This window comes from Phyllostomus discolor, chromosome 8 (assembly GCF_004126475.2).
Source record: "Phyllostomus discolor isolate MPI-MPIP mPhyDis1 chromosome 8, mPhyDis1.pri.v3, whole genome shotgun sequence".
In the NCBI taxonomy this organism is placed as follows: domain Eukaryota; kingdom Metazoa; phylum Chordata; class Mammalia; order Chiroptera; family Phyllostomidae; genus Phyllostomus; species Phyllostomus discolor.
The window spans coordinates 42,292,712-42,307,906 of NC_040910.2; the positions used below are offsets into that span (position 1 = coordinate 42,292,712).

The window sequence follows — 15,195 nt, forward strand, 5'->3', positions numbered from 1 at the left end:
AAGAGAAACCAGTCATTTTGATGAAGAAAATTTAATATAGGGAATTACTTAAATAGTTATTAAAGGACTGCAAGGCAAAGAAAAAACCAGTAACATAGCAATTATAAGTGAAGGAAGAAGATACCACACCAAGGACTTAAGGGATGTTAAGGGAAAAAGTTGAGTTTTTACAACATACTGACTTTTGCTACCACTATTGAAAGTATGTAAGATGAACACAAGATGGAAAATTGAGCAGTGGTTCAAGAGCCCCAATCCAGAATCATGAAGCATGGAAGTGAGAGTTTGGAGCAGAGACAATAACTTCATTATAAGCACACATGCCCAGCTGTATGGTATAGAGAGTGTTTGAAGAAATATTATCTGTAATAATTGGAAAAATACATTGCTTATTGCTGCAATGGGTTCTTTGTATCTTTTTCCCCCTTTGAGCTCTGATCTCCCTAGGATTTTCTGTGAGCAGTTAGGACCCAAGACACAAAGGCCATTGCGGAAAAAAAGAGCTGACTTAGATCAGTAGATTGCAAACTTCACTGCACACTATAACCAACAGGATAGTTTTAAGATCCTCATGCTTAGACCATACCCCGGTCCAATTAAATCAGAATAACTGGTGATAAGGTCCAGTGATCAGCATTTTTAAGCTTCTCAGATGTTTTCAGTAAAAGCCAAGGTTGAGAACCAGAGACAGGGATCTCACACATACCTGCATAAACAGTTGATAGATGATAAATTTGTATGGAAAATACACAGAGCTGTCAAAAATTTAAATTTTGCCTATAAAAAAATTGTTCTGCCCTTGTTGGTGCAACTCAGTAGATTGAGCACCGGCCTGTGAACCAAAGAGTCTCCAGTTCAATTCCCAGTCAGGGCACATGCCTGGGTTGCCGACCAGGTTCCCAATAGGGGGTGTATGAGAGGCAACCACACATTGATGTTTCTCTCCCTCTCTTCTCTCTCCCCTCTCCTTTCTCTAAAAATAAATAAATAAAAAATCTTTTTAAAAAATTGATCATCATTCTGGAATGATTGGGTCACCATTGTTAAACTACAGAAATCTCCATCAATGCCATAGATTCAGTCAGGCAAGGCTGGTCAGGTGCTCAGTTGGTTTGAGCTTTGTCCTTATATGCCAAGGTTGTGCATTCAATCCCTTGTCAGGGCACATACAAGAATCAACCAAGGAATGTATAAATAAGCAGAACAACAAATTGATATACTATGCACTCTCTCTCAAAAAAAATAAAATTTCAAAAATTAACCAATGAATGCATAAATAAAAGGAACACAAATGGATGTTTCTCTCTTAATCTCTCTCTCTCTAAAATCAATAAGTAAAAATTTCTTAAAAAGATTCAGTCTGGCAGCAATTATGATATACGAATGATCCCAGAATAAGACATGAGAGCTACAAAAATGATATGATGAGAGAGATAGGATTTTTAAGTCTTGACATTTATTTCTGCTGCATTTTCCAACGTCCACTTCAAATGGATGGTGCAAGTACTGAGATCAAGTTGTTTTGCTTAAGAGCTTCTGCATGGCCCTTTTGATGTCCCTATTCCTTAGACTATAGATGAAAGGGTTCAGCATGGGGGTAACCACAGTGTACACCACTGAGGCCCCTGCACACTTCCTCGGAGAAAGTGAGACAGTGGAACTGAGGTACACACGGAGGCCTGTTCCATAAAACAGGCAAACAACTGACAGGTGAGAGCCACAGGTGGAGAAGGCTTTATACTTCCTACCTGATGATGGGACTCTCAGAATAGAGGAAACAATTTTATAGTAAGAGAAAAAGATCCCTGAGATAGGGAGAAAACCAGAGATGGCTCCAACAAAATACATGACTATGTTATTGGTGAAGGTGTCAGAACAGGCAAGGTTGAGGAGTTGAGAAGGGTCACAGAAGAAATGAGAAATTTTCACATCCTTAAAGTAGGTAAGTTGTAACACAACTGAATTGTGCATCTGGGAAACCAAAAGGCTCATGAAAAATGACACCAAAACCAGCAAACCACAGAGGCGTTGGTTCACAATAACCAAGTAGTGCAGAGGGTGACAGATGGCCACAAACCGATCATAGGCCATCACAGTCAGGAGAAGACTATCCAAACATCCAAAAAGCATAAAAAATGACATCTGTGTTAGGCAGTCCCCATAGGCAATGACTCTGCTGTGAGTCTGGAGGTCCACAATCATCTTTGGGATGGTGGTAGAGGTGAAACCGATGTCAGCCAAGGACAAGTTGGAGAGGAAGAAGTACATGGGCGTGTGCAGGTGGGAGTCAGAGCTGACGGCCAGGATGATGAGCAGGTTCCCAAGCACAGTGACCAGGTACATGGACAGGAAGAGCCCAAAGAGCAAAGACTGCAGTTCCAGATCATCTGAGAGACTCATGAGGAAGAATTCTGAGGCATGTGTGAGATTTTGTGGTTCTGTGTAGCCTGGACAGCTTTTGAATAAGAAAAGAAGGTTGGAAAAGGGGAAACAAGTAAATGGAGATCCAGCGCTGTGGCTATATTTTGGAGTCAAACAATTTACAAGTATTCACACTGAGTTCATACACCCCAGTGCCCACAGCAATATTTCTCAGTATCTCAAATCCAAATTTCTTAAAATTGTTTCTTCATTGGTTTTCATGTTATTCACTTTTTCTGTACACACTTACTTTAAAGAACATGCTTGAAAATGTTAGAGGAACAAAGACATTTAGAAATAGCAAATCCATGAACACCATAAAATACAGCCTACTCTTTCAGAGAAACATATTGAATGAAAAATGTCCTTCTCCCTTTAAGAAAAAAAAATGATTCTAATTAAACACTTAACAGTGCCATTATTTTTTTCAAATACAATACAAAAAAGTCCCTAAATTTAGAACATTGATAAATGTATAATTACTAGAACTATATTACCTGCTTTTTAAATTAAAGTCAAGTGTTTATAATCAGAAGGCATTTTTTTATGTGCTAATTGTCTTCATCAGTTCTTACCACTCTTTTGGATTTCTGGCTTCTCTCCTCTATGGAAATATGTGCTCACTAAAATATATGGGTTTTCTTTTAAAAAACCTTTCCAATATAACTCCTCACTTGGCCTGGTAGACTTCAAATTTTGGTAACTGTGTTTTGGTTAAACGCACAAAATCATACAGCATCACTGACCCCCAGACGTGGCATCAGTGTACTGTGCAGCTCTCAATCATTAAACAATAATTAGTAACTTTTAAAAAAACTTGCTTCCTACTTCTCAGCCTATGCAGGATTCGATATCAATGCTACAGAATCTCAGGAAAACAACTGCTGTTTAACACTGCTTCTTGTTTGTTGTTATTGTTCTGGCCTCTGTTTTGCAGTGGCTTGGTGAAAGTGCTTACATGTATTTCTAAACCTAACTATTTGGAAATAGAGTGTCCCCATTGAATCCAACTCTTATTAACAATCAAGGAATTTAGGACTATGGGAAGCCCCCAAACCAGGTCATAAATTTTCTTATGCCTTTTCCTTTAATCAATTCTATTTTAAATCAATTTTTCTTAAATACAATCCTCCTTAAATCAACTTCCTGAAACCAACCCTGATCTTCATTTCTCTTGACAGATCACAAAATAATTTCATTTGGGAAAAATACAATACAAAAGAGAAAGGTACAGAGACCCATGTAAGAAACACCTGGGAAGTTTTCACATCAGTAAAATGGGGATAATAATTGAAATTATTGGGTTGTTTTAATTAAATTAAACCTAAAGTACTCAGATCTGTGGGTCTCAGTCCTACTTGATTATTACATTTAACCATGAATATTGTAAAATGTACTGATGCCCTGGCTGTAGCCTAGAAGCAGTTAAACAATAATCTCTACATGCACAGTTCTTAGTGGTAGTAACAGTGCCTTACAATAATTTACAGACCCTTAGAAAATAGAAAATAACATTATCTATTATCATTCTATTTAATATTAGGAATATAAGCATTTGAAAATATTTGCTTCCAAATTCATATTTTATAGAAATTTGAAATATTACCAATAAAATTTGTTTTCTTTAAATTCCTGCACGATCTCATTGCCCTACATACCTGTCCCCAGAAGCAAACACTGTCACTAATTTGGTGAGTGTGTTTTCTTCTAGTGTTTCTGTAATGTTAGTGTTCATTTATGTATTTCTAAAGAGTTTTCTTGAAAATATACATAAGTAGTGCATTACTGTACACATGGCCTCTGAAATGTTCTTGTTAACTACAATATTGTTTTTAAATCTTTCTGTGAAGTACATATATCTAGATGTAATATTTTAACTCATACATAGTGTTACCTAAGGAATTAACTTTATTTATCAATTCTTTATTTTGGCAATCCTATGAAAGTTCTTTTGCCTCTCTCCGTATCATACAAGTAAGAATTTCTTGTATGGTGAATAGTTGTTTGTGTTGTAAATATCTTCCAAGTTCAATTTTACCTTTTACTGACTACATTTTTTTCCCAATTAAAAAAAAATAACAGTTGCTGTCAACTACATGCTTATTAAGGTAGAGAGTCTGAAACATTTCTAAAGTATTTCATTATAGTAATTCCATGATAGCTCCATATGAAACTCATATCTATATAGGGGGAAATATTTCCTTATCTCAGATTTTCAAACTGGGATGTAAAGTGCATTACTATTCATAAAAAAACCAATAACCCCTTATGTTACTGCCATAATTCACAGAGGCCTCCCACTGAGGTCTCTGAGTAAACTCCAAAGAGAAAAGCACAATGAGCAGAGGGTTTCTGTGTCAAATAACCAGAAAGTGAAATGGTTGGCTGGGTTAACAAAGAGAGAATACTAGCCAGGTTCCCCATATCTGGAGTCAGACTGATTAAAACCTGGCTTCATTCCATTTAATCCCATGATCTACTAGAAGTTATATTAAAAATTTATAATCCTTGCCCTGGCCAAGTGGCTCAAGTTGGTTGGAGCATCACACTACACACCAAAAGGTTATGGGTTCAATGTCCACTCAGAGGACACTCTGGAGACAACCGATATTGATGTTTCTCTCTCTCTCTCTCTCTCTCCCTCCCTCCTTCCCTCCCTCCCTCTCATAGGTAGACATATTCTCTGGTGTGGATTGAAGGAAAAAAAAATTTAAACAAACAAGCTGCATATGGCACCTAATTCAGAGCCTGAAACTTGGGACTCTTGAATAAATGCTCATGATATATATGTGGTCATCTGGCATCATTTGGCCACTCATCTTCATCATTAGTTTGAAAGGCTTAGGTGACAGTTTAGAGGGATTCATTTCCTGCTCCGGTGAAAAAGATGACTGTAGGAGCTACAACCAGTGTGGAAGGGAAACAGAATTCTGAATCAGAGCTCTCAGATCTCCACCAGCACCAAGAGCATAAACTACATAGGCCTCTGAGCTGAAACTGTATATTGGGGCCTCCCAATCCAACTATGCTGCTTATCCTGATGATGAAGAAACAACGTTCCCCCAGTTCCTCCTGTATCCAGTATCTCTAATAGCACTCACTGAACTGGGCTGTCTCCATGCTGGGGCACGAGAAAGGAATGATGACCCATCATCACCCTTCCCATGCCTGGTGAAGGATGAAGGCTCAGGCCCCATTCTCAGGACTGCAGGAAGACAGAGTCAGGCATGGACCCCCTGATGCATACAATGACTCTGAGAACAGAAGACACACAAGCATATCCAACTGTACTGAATCCAATGAAGTGAAAGGCTGCAGGGCACAAGCTGCTTATTTGAAGTTGTGTGGGATTGAGAGCTTAATGCACAGAGCTTATAATTAGCCAAATTGGTCCACATTATCCCAATCTCTGAGGACTTGTTAATACTAATGGAATAGAATCATAAGAAGTGTAAGTGTCCCTTGTAGGGTCCGAGTCCCTTCACTTCTCAGCAGTAATCTCACCACTACTCCTCCGTTTGACTTTAAAGTTTTATACGTGTTAATAAAAAATTTAGACATACTTTTTAAATTAACATACACCAAAATGCTGGATCATAGAGTAGTTCTATTTTTTAATTTTTTAAAAGTAGTTCTTTTTTCTAAGTTTGTTAAATTTTCTAAGAAACTTAATACTGTTTTCCACAGTGGCTAATGCATTTTTTATTTACACCAGCAGGGTACAAGTGTTCCAATTTCTCCACATTTTTGCCAACATTTACCTTTTTTTTTCTTTATTGATGTTCAAGTATGATTGTCTGTGGAAAACAATATGGAATTTCCTGAGAAAACTAAAATGAAACTGCCTTTTAACCCAGCAATATTACTGCTGGGATTATACCCTAAAGATCCTGAAACACCAACCCAAAAGAACCTATGCACCCCAATGTTCTAGCAACACTTACCTTTTTAAAAAAATAATAGCCAATCTGACAGGTGTGAAATGACATCTCTGTGTGGTTTTGATTTGCCTTACTTTCCACATACTTGTTGTTTATTTGCATGTCTTTGGAAAAATGTCTAAATTCTTAGCACATTTTAAATTATGTTATTAATTGTGGGGGGGTTGGTTTTTGTGTTTTTTACTATTTGGTTGTAGGAGTTCCTACAATATTTTGGAGATTAACCATTTAGCAGACATATGGTTTGCAGTGTTTTTGCCCATTCCATAGGTTGACATTTTACTGATGAGAAATCCAAAGTGCACTGAGTTGTCCCTTCAAATTTTTGCTAAGATATAGGTGGGGCTGTCTTCAAATCCCACACCCTTTTCATTATCTGTAATGTCTCCCTCATATTAAGGATATTAGCACCATTACTAGATAATTGCTGTGGACCTTTGTAGCTTATTTCCATCCAGACTTCCCCCCATTCATAGTGCTAATCAATTGGTAGCATTCATTCTAAATTTTGAAGTTTAAAAAAGAAAGAGAAAGTATTGGCCCTGCTGGTGTGGCCCAGTGGATTGAGCGCCAACCTGCAAACTGAAAGGTCACTGATTGGATACCCAGTCAGGGCACATACCTGGGTTGTGGGCCAGGGCGGGGTATGAGAGGCAACCAATCTGTGTTTCACACATCAATGTTTCTCTCCCTCTCTTTCTCCCTTCCTTCCCGTCTCTCTAAAAATAAGTAAATAAAACTAAAAATGGGGGAAAAAAAGTATTGCCTCTGGGGAGAATGTAAAATGAGATGTCAAAAGACAACATTAGTGTATTAGTCCAGGTTCTCCAAAGAAACAGAACCAACAGGATATACATATATATTTACATAGAGAGATTTCTTTTAAGAAATTGGTTCAATTGATTGTGGAGACTTGTTAAGTCCAAATTTTGGACCAACAGGATATACATATATATTTACATAGAGAGATTTCTTTTAAGAAATTGATTCAATTGATTGTGGAGACTTGTTAAGTCCAAATTTTGCAGGGCAGACCAGCAAGCTGGAAACATGAGAAAAGTTGCAATTCAAGTCCAAAGGTGGTCTGATATTAGGATTCTTACTACCTCTAGGAGGTCAGTCTTTGTTCTGTTAAGGCCTTGAACTAATTAAATAAGACACACATCTAATTAGATGATAGGTTACCATATCATAGACAGTAACCCGCTTTACTCAAATTCCACTGATCTAAATGTTAATTTCAATCTAAAAAACACTTACACAGAAACATATTGGGGTACTATGGCTCAGCCAAGTTGACACATAAAATTAACCATCACAATTACCTTGGCAATTCTAAATGCTTTTGTCTATTACTTGGGTTTTCAGAAATGGAGACACTGCCTAGTCATTGTTCCAGGAGATTAGACCCAAAATATCTTATTTTAGTTCATGGAAACCAAGGAATCCAAACCCTAATTTAGGGATTTTTAATGAGAGATATCTCTTCTCACTGGCTGCTATGGCTTCACTCTCTGTAAAGGGCATTCCCTTCTCCAGTATCCAACTTCCTGATCAGTGAAGTTGTCGAGACAATTTCATTTACTGTCCAAAAGCCAAGTAAATTAAACTAGTTGTTAGGCAGAGAGGTCAAAGCCTTCTTCATCCCAGGGAACTTAAGCATGGAATGACTTGACATCCTAAAAGTGAAATCCTAAGTGTCTCTGTCTATGAAGTAAAATTGAGCCTGCCCTTCTCCATCCTTCAAATTTTTCATTATTTAAAATTGCCACAATTTTTGATAATTGAATGATATATATCTTATAAAGGGAAAATAATAGGTTTATAGGAAGTTCATGTCATAGAAATACCAAATCGCTATTGCATCTTGTCCCTAATCCTATGGAATATTCCTGCCCACTCTGTGCCAAAGACAGCATAGACTCTGAGGAATCAGAAATCAGTGAGATTCAGTTATTTCCCATCATACACTCAGTATCTACTTGTATGAGGACAAAATAGAATGTCCTGTCAGAGATCCAGGGAGACCCATACCTTCAAATCACAGGATATTTTCATCAAAGTGTGAAAAGCTAGCCTGTTAATATTAATAATAATGTCTGAAATTTATTTTGTCCTCTCTATATACATTCATCACATATCACACATGTAGTTTCCACAATATTGTTTAATACTGCAACAGTGCAGCTGTGACAACTAGGGATCAACTCAGATGACAATGTTGAGGGTCAGAGATACCAAGAACTTGCCCCATATTTCACAAGATTATAAATATAGCAGACAAAATTAAATTGTCAGTTTCTCATGCCCATATGATAAACTTCTTCATTGTTTCCCAACACTTCAGAAAGTTTAGCACAGAAGGTCAGAGGTCTTTACCAAACATCTTTTAACTGAATTTAGTTTCCTAAGGATGGAACCCAACACCATTAATTTATGTCTCTTTTAGAGATTGAAAAGGGCTAATATACAGGAATGAAGGAGAAAGAAGACAATTTAAGGGAAATCTAGGAGTGGGGACAAGAGCAAGATGTGCCCCAAATTATAGTCTGCTGGTTTTTCTATGATCCCCACCATGAGCTCAGCTATCCTTCCTTATAGTCAGTGTAGCAAGTGGTATCTATTGCTATCCACTAAGGTCTACTGGAAACCTCCAAAGGGAAGAGGACAGAGCATCTTTGCCTGGAGTGACCTGGCAAGTGAAATGATGAATTGGGTTAACAGGAGCGAATACTAGCTACCCATCCCACATCTGGAGTCTGGATACCTGGATTCAAATCTGAATTTACTCCTATTTTACCGCATGACCTAGTACTAGTTATATTTAAATGCTGGGCTCCTTTACTCATATGTAAAATGATGATAATGTGCCTTCCTCTTTGTTGGGGAGCGATTAAGCAGATAAAATGAAAAAAGCTGTAAGAACACTCAGCTCAGAGCCTGGAACTAAGGAAGTCCTCAGTGACTGTTCATGATATCTCACTTACTGTCTTCATCTACATTCTCCTCATCAACACCTCATGAGTATTTAAGGGACAGTTTAGAGAGGCCTGATTCCTGACATCATGGGGGTAACTTCCACAAGAGCTAGAATCACTGGGAGAGGAAAGCAGAACTCAGAATGAAAGTTCTTAGCCTCCCACCAAAACCAAGAACATGAACTTCATAGTGCCTGGAGTAAAAACTGCATTTTGGTCTGTCTACCCGAAATATCCTGTTTGTCCTGACAATAAGGAAACAGGCTCCCCAGTCCCTCCTCCTTCCACTGTCTCCCACAACACTTGCTTGGCAAGCTGCGACTCCACTGGTACCTGACCCAGCAGGGCCAGTCTGCTGCCCCTATACTGCCTGGTGAGCAATGGCTGAGGCTGTATGCCCAGGACTGGCAGAAAAACAGACTCTGTCCAGACCTTCTGACAGAGATTACGTGTTCTGAAAGAAAGAGGCACAGGTATGAAGCCAGCTATGCAGGGACTGGGAACCTGAAAGGCTGGAGACACAGACTGATTATTTAGGGTAGTATGAGCTTGAGCACTGTATGAACAGAGGTCATAATTAGCTAAATTGATCTATGAACTCTATTCCCTGAAGACTTCACAATCTTAGAGACCATAGGAGGAAAATACAGTGTCCTTGGTCCAGCTCAATTACATCTGAGCCCTACCCTGCCCTGGAGCAGATTCACTTGGCTGCCTCTAGTCACATATCCAAAAGGAAGGCTCTCCCTATAAATGTTAGATTTATTATTTCCACTTAAAAATTCACATGCAATTTTGATTTTCTGCAATGGCATGGATGGAAATGATGAAATAATATCAGGAATATCAGCATCTTTATTGCTAACATTTCCCATGGTAGAACATGAAAATATTTCCATATTTGATCATGTTTATGTCTGCAAGAAGAGCTTCATGCTTTTCTTAGCATGAGTTATTCTCATTTCTCATGGAATTCATTCCTTGGTAATATTTTTGTTGCTAATTTCAGTTACAGCACTGGTTTCATTTATTGCTAATTAATGGCATATTAGAAAACAATTAAATTGTAATTTTTCACTACCTAGCACTCTTTTTTATTCTAACAGTGATTCTAGCTGTTTTTCTTGAGAATTAAATTATCTGAAATTATTCATTATTGTGGCCTTTTTCCTTTTTTGTGTTTCTGTCCTAAAGCATAGTCTACCTTTGTAGAAACATAATAGTGATAGAATGAACTTGTATCTCTGTTCACTATGAAAATGATTCCAAGTTTCTAGCACTAAATTTCATACTAGTTCTTGGTCAGTGTACATATTTTGTTCTTTATTTTCCTGTTCTGTTAAGATTTCTAATCTGCAATGGGTTATAACTTACCAAATGCCATTTTAACATCTCTAGAAACTTAGTGTATTTTTTTCCTTTGGCCTCTTAATATGATAACAACTTCTACTTATTGATGCTTTACTATGTGCCAAACACTATCCTAAGCACTTTATCTTTATTTCATTTTCTCCTCACAGTAACCTCATAAACAATTGTCTCAATAACATCAAGAAAGAGTTAGCAAATTTTCCTGTAAAGAGCCAGACAGTAAATATTGAAGACTCAACTCTGTCATCATAGCACAAAAGTAGCCACTGACAATACATACACAAATGAACAAGGCTGTGTTCCAACCAAGTTTTATTTATGAAAACATGTGGCAGCCTAGATTGGGCCCCCAGATCACAGTTTGCAATAAACTTAGAAGTTAGGTGAGGTACTCAGAATCACAGCTTGAACTTGTCCAGGGTCATAAAAATAGCAGTATCAAATTAATTTTGAATTCCTGGGATTCTTATTTGAAATGGAAATTTCAAAATTAAATTTAAAATTAAATTTCAGATAAACAATGAATAATTGTTTGGTACAAGTATGTCCCAAAGGCATTGTTTGCCTGAAATTCCAATTTGGGCATTTTTTTTTCCTGCCAAATCTGGCAGCCCTATTTGGAAGGTAAATATAAATAATCCTAATTTGCTATTAGGAATCTGAGGCTTAGAGAAGAGATATCTGCATACTCATGCTTATTGCTGCATTATTCACAACAGCCAAAAGGTAGAAAAAAACTAAGCATCCATTCACAGATGAATAGATAAAGAAAGTATGGTGTATACATGAATGGAATATTATTGAGTCTTAAAATAGGAAGTGCTTTTATACACTACAACATGGATGAACCTAGACAACATTATGCTAAGTGAAATAACAAATAAAGACCAAAGTTACAAAAAGACCAATACTGCGTGACTCCACTTACAGTGGAGTAGTTACTCCACTCTACTCTAAAGTAGTTAAACTGATAGAAACAGAAAAGTAGAATGATGGTTACCAGAGGCTGAGAGAAAGGGGTGGAAGGGGATGTTGGGTATGATTTCAGTCATGAAGGACAGGGGTAAGGGAGTTTGAAGACTTGTTGCACAACAATGTATATGTGACTGACACTGTGCCACACTTGGACTTTGTGGGGAGGGTGAATTTTATGTGGGTTTTTTTGACAGAAGTTAAAAAATCAAAACAAGGAAAAACAAGATTGAACAAAATGAGAGGCTTACTGCTGGAAGATGTTCATCTGAAAATCAGTTTATAAAATTAAATTTTGCAATAAATTGTTTAAAGCTTAAGTTTTTGTATAAAGAAAAGTATATAACAAAAAGAGGACTCATGAGTATGTGGCACAGGGTGAATGTTTTAAAATATTAACTATTACAGTTACTATTCAGAAGTGGTACTTTGAGTTAAATATTGAAGCTAAAGAATGTCAGCATTGCTGCTGCACAACAGGCATTATTTCCCAAAATTACTCTTTTGAATAATAACATGCAGTCATCAAAAGTGTTAATTCTGAAGCCACGCTGATTTAACTACTTACAAGCTATGTGACTTTGGGCAAGCTGTTTCTCTGCCTTTTTCTCCTCATTTGTAAAATATGGATAATGAAAGCATCTATCTCAAAGATTTTTTGTGAAGAATAAATGCATTATAGCTATAAAGTGCTTCAAATAATGCCTGACACAGAGTAATCACTCAATACACCTTAGCCATTTTTGTCAAATCAAACTATCAATACTTATATAATAATAACAACATGTCATGTTTTCACTCAAAGATACAGCAGTCTTGGTCTTTCATACTGTATTGATTGGATTTTCTCCTTCCTTTTTAACACTCCTTCCATAACATAGAGAGCCCATATGATGTGGTTGGTGAAAAAGATGCCATTAGAACTATAAAAAACCTTACAGCTATTATTATACTTAATGGTGAATTATGAAACTTTCCCCTAAGAGCAAAAGCAAGTCAAAGATGCTCATTTTCATTTCTATCATCACTGTAAAGCAATGAGGCAAAAAAAAAGATAAAGTTTAGAATTTCTTTTATTGGTATTGACAGAATTGTATACACAGAAATTCAAAATAAGCCATAAATATTTGAATAAATAACTGAATTTATAAATATCACTGGATAAAAGATCAATGTACAAAAAGGAATTGCAATTCTACATGCTAGCCTAAAATTTTCAAAAAGAAAATAAATAAAAATATTTACAGTGCAAAACATACTACATACCTAGAAATAAATTAAAGTATTGAATACCTCTACAATTAAAACTATAAAACACTGTTAAAAGAAATTAAAGACAAAGAACTTCCTATCAAAATGGAGGCATAGGTAGATATGCTTTGCTTCCTCACACAACCAAGAAAGGGCAACAAAAATTTTAAAAAAACAACCAGAACTGCCAGAAAATCAAACTGTATGGAAGCCTGACAACCAAGGAGTTAAAGAAGACACATTCATCCACTGGTAGGAGTGGCAGAGACAAGCAGCCAGGGTGGAGAGGACTCATAGCAAGGATTGGCCAGGCAGTGGCTGGTGGACAGGGAGGTCCCGCATTCATATGCAGATAAGCTGGGAGAAACAACAGGGGAGTAAGACAGACAACACAACCCAGGTTTCCAGCACAAGAAAAGAAAGCCTCAAAACCTCTGGCTGTAAAAATCTGTGGGGGTTGCAACAACAGGAGAAACTCCCAGTCTCACAGGAGAGTTTGTTGAAGAGACCCACGGGATCCTAGAACATACACAAGCCCACCTACCCAGGAGTCAGCAGCAGAAAGGCCCAATTTCCTTGTGGATAGCAGGGGAAGTGACTGAAAGCAGGGCAAGAGCCAAGCAAGTGTCATTGTTCCCTCTCAGATCCCTCCCCAACATACAGTAACCCTCAAAGCAGCAAGGCTCCGCCCCTTACAACATAACAGTGTGCCCAGACCAAGAAATATGACCCAAATGAAAGAATAAATCAAAACTCCAGAAACAGAACTAAGCAACAAGGAGATAGTCAATCTATCAGATGCAGAGTTCAGAACACTGGACATCAGGATGCTCACTGAAATGGTTGAGTATGGTCGCAAAATAGATGAAAAAGTGAAGGCTATGCAAAGTGAAATAAAGCAAAATGTACAGGGAACCAAGAGTGACAGGAAGGGAACTGGGACTCAAATCAACAATTTGGAGCAGAAGGAAGAAATAAACATTCAACAGGAACAGAATGAAGAAACAAGAATTCAAAAAAATAAGGAGAGGCTTTGGAACTTCAGGAAAACTTTAAACATTCCAATATCCAAATCATAGGGGTGCCTAAGGAGAAAAGAAAGAGCAAGAAATTGAAAACTAATTTGTAAAAACAATGAAGGAGCCCTGGCTGGTGTGGAGGAGCCCTGGTTCAGTGGATTGAGTGCCACCTTGTGAACCAAAGGGTTGCCAGTTCAATTCCTAGTCCAGGCATATACCTGGGTTGCAGGCTAGGTCCCCAGTAGGGGCCACATGAGAGGCAACCACACATTGATATTTCTCTTCCTCTCTTTCTCCCTCCCTTCCCCTCTTTCTAAAAATAAATAAGTAAATAAAATCTTTTTAAAAAGTAATAAAGAATTTCCCTAATCTAGCAAAGCAAATAGACTTCCAGGAAGTCCAGGAAGCTCAGAGCATCCCAAGAAATTGGACCCAAGGAAGCACACACCAAGGCACATCATAATTAAATTACCAAGATTAAAGATAAGGACAGAATCTTAAAATAGCAAGAGAAAAGGAGACAGTTACCTACAAAGGAGTACCCATAAGACTATCAGTTGATTTCTCAAAAGAAACCTTACAGGCAAGAAAGGGCTGGAAAGAAGTATTCCAAGTCATGAAAGGCCAGGACCTACATCCAAGATTACTCTATCCAGCAAAGCTATCATTTAGAAAGGAAGGGCAGATAAAGTGCTTCCCAGATAAGGTCAAGTTAAAGGAGTCCATCATTACCAAGCCCTTATTATATGAAATGTTAAAGAGTCTTATCTAAGAAAAAGATCAAAATATGAACATTAAAATGACAACAAACTCACAACTATCAACAACTGAACCTAAAAATCAAAAACCAGTACCAACTAAGCAAACAACTAGAACAGGAACAGAATCACAGAAATGGAGATCACACGGAAAGTTACCAGTGGGGAGGGGAGCAGGGAGAATTGGGGAAAAGGTACAGGGAATAAGAGGCATAATTTGTAGGTACAAAATAGACAGAGGGAGTTAAGAATAGTATAGGAAATGGAGAAGCAAAAGAACTTATATTTACGACCCATGGACATGAACTAAGGGGGTGGGGGCAGGAGGGATGCTGGTGGGGGTGTGCAGGGCAGAGGAGGATAAAGGGGAGGAAAAAATGGGACAACTGTAACAGAACAACAAATAAAATAGTCTTTAAAAAATACTTAAAAAAAGAAATTAAAGACATCCTAGGTAAATGTACAATTATACCACATTCATCAA

At 37.5% G+C, this 15,195-nt stretch overlaps 1 protein-coding gene across 1 annotated transcript; it reads right to left on the reverse strand.

Annotated features, from left to right (window-relative positions):
* Positions 1-1,471: 1,471 nt before the first annotated feature.
* LOC114503651 (putative gustatory receptor clone PTE01) lies at positions 1,472-5,708 on the reverse strand. The gene is made up of 2 exons (XM_028521298.2): positions 5,523-5,708; positions 1,472-2,455 (listed from the first exon to the last, which is right to left on the reverse strand). The coding sequence occupies exons 1-2, from the start codon at positions 5,585-5,587 to the stop codon at positions 1,513-1,515; spliced, it is 1,008 nt and encodes a 335-aa protein (XP_028377099.2). The 5' UTR covers positions 5,588-5,708; the 3' UTR covers positions 1,472-1,512.
* Between the last annotated feature and the right edge of the window lie 9,487 nt (positions 5,709-15,195).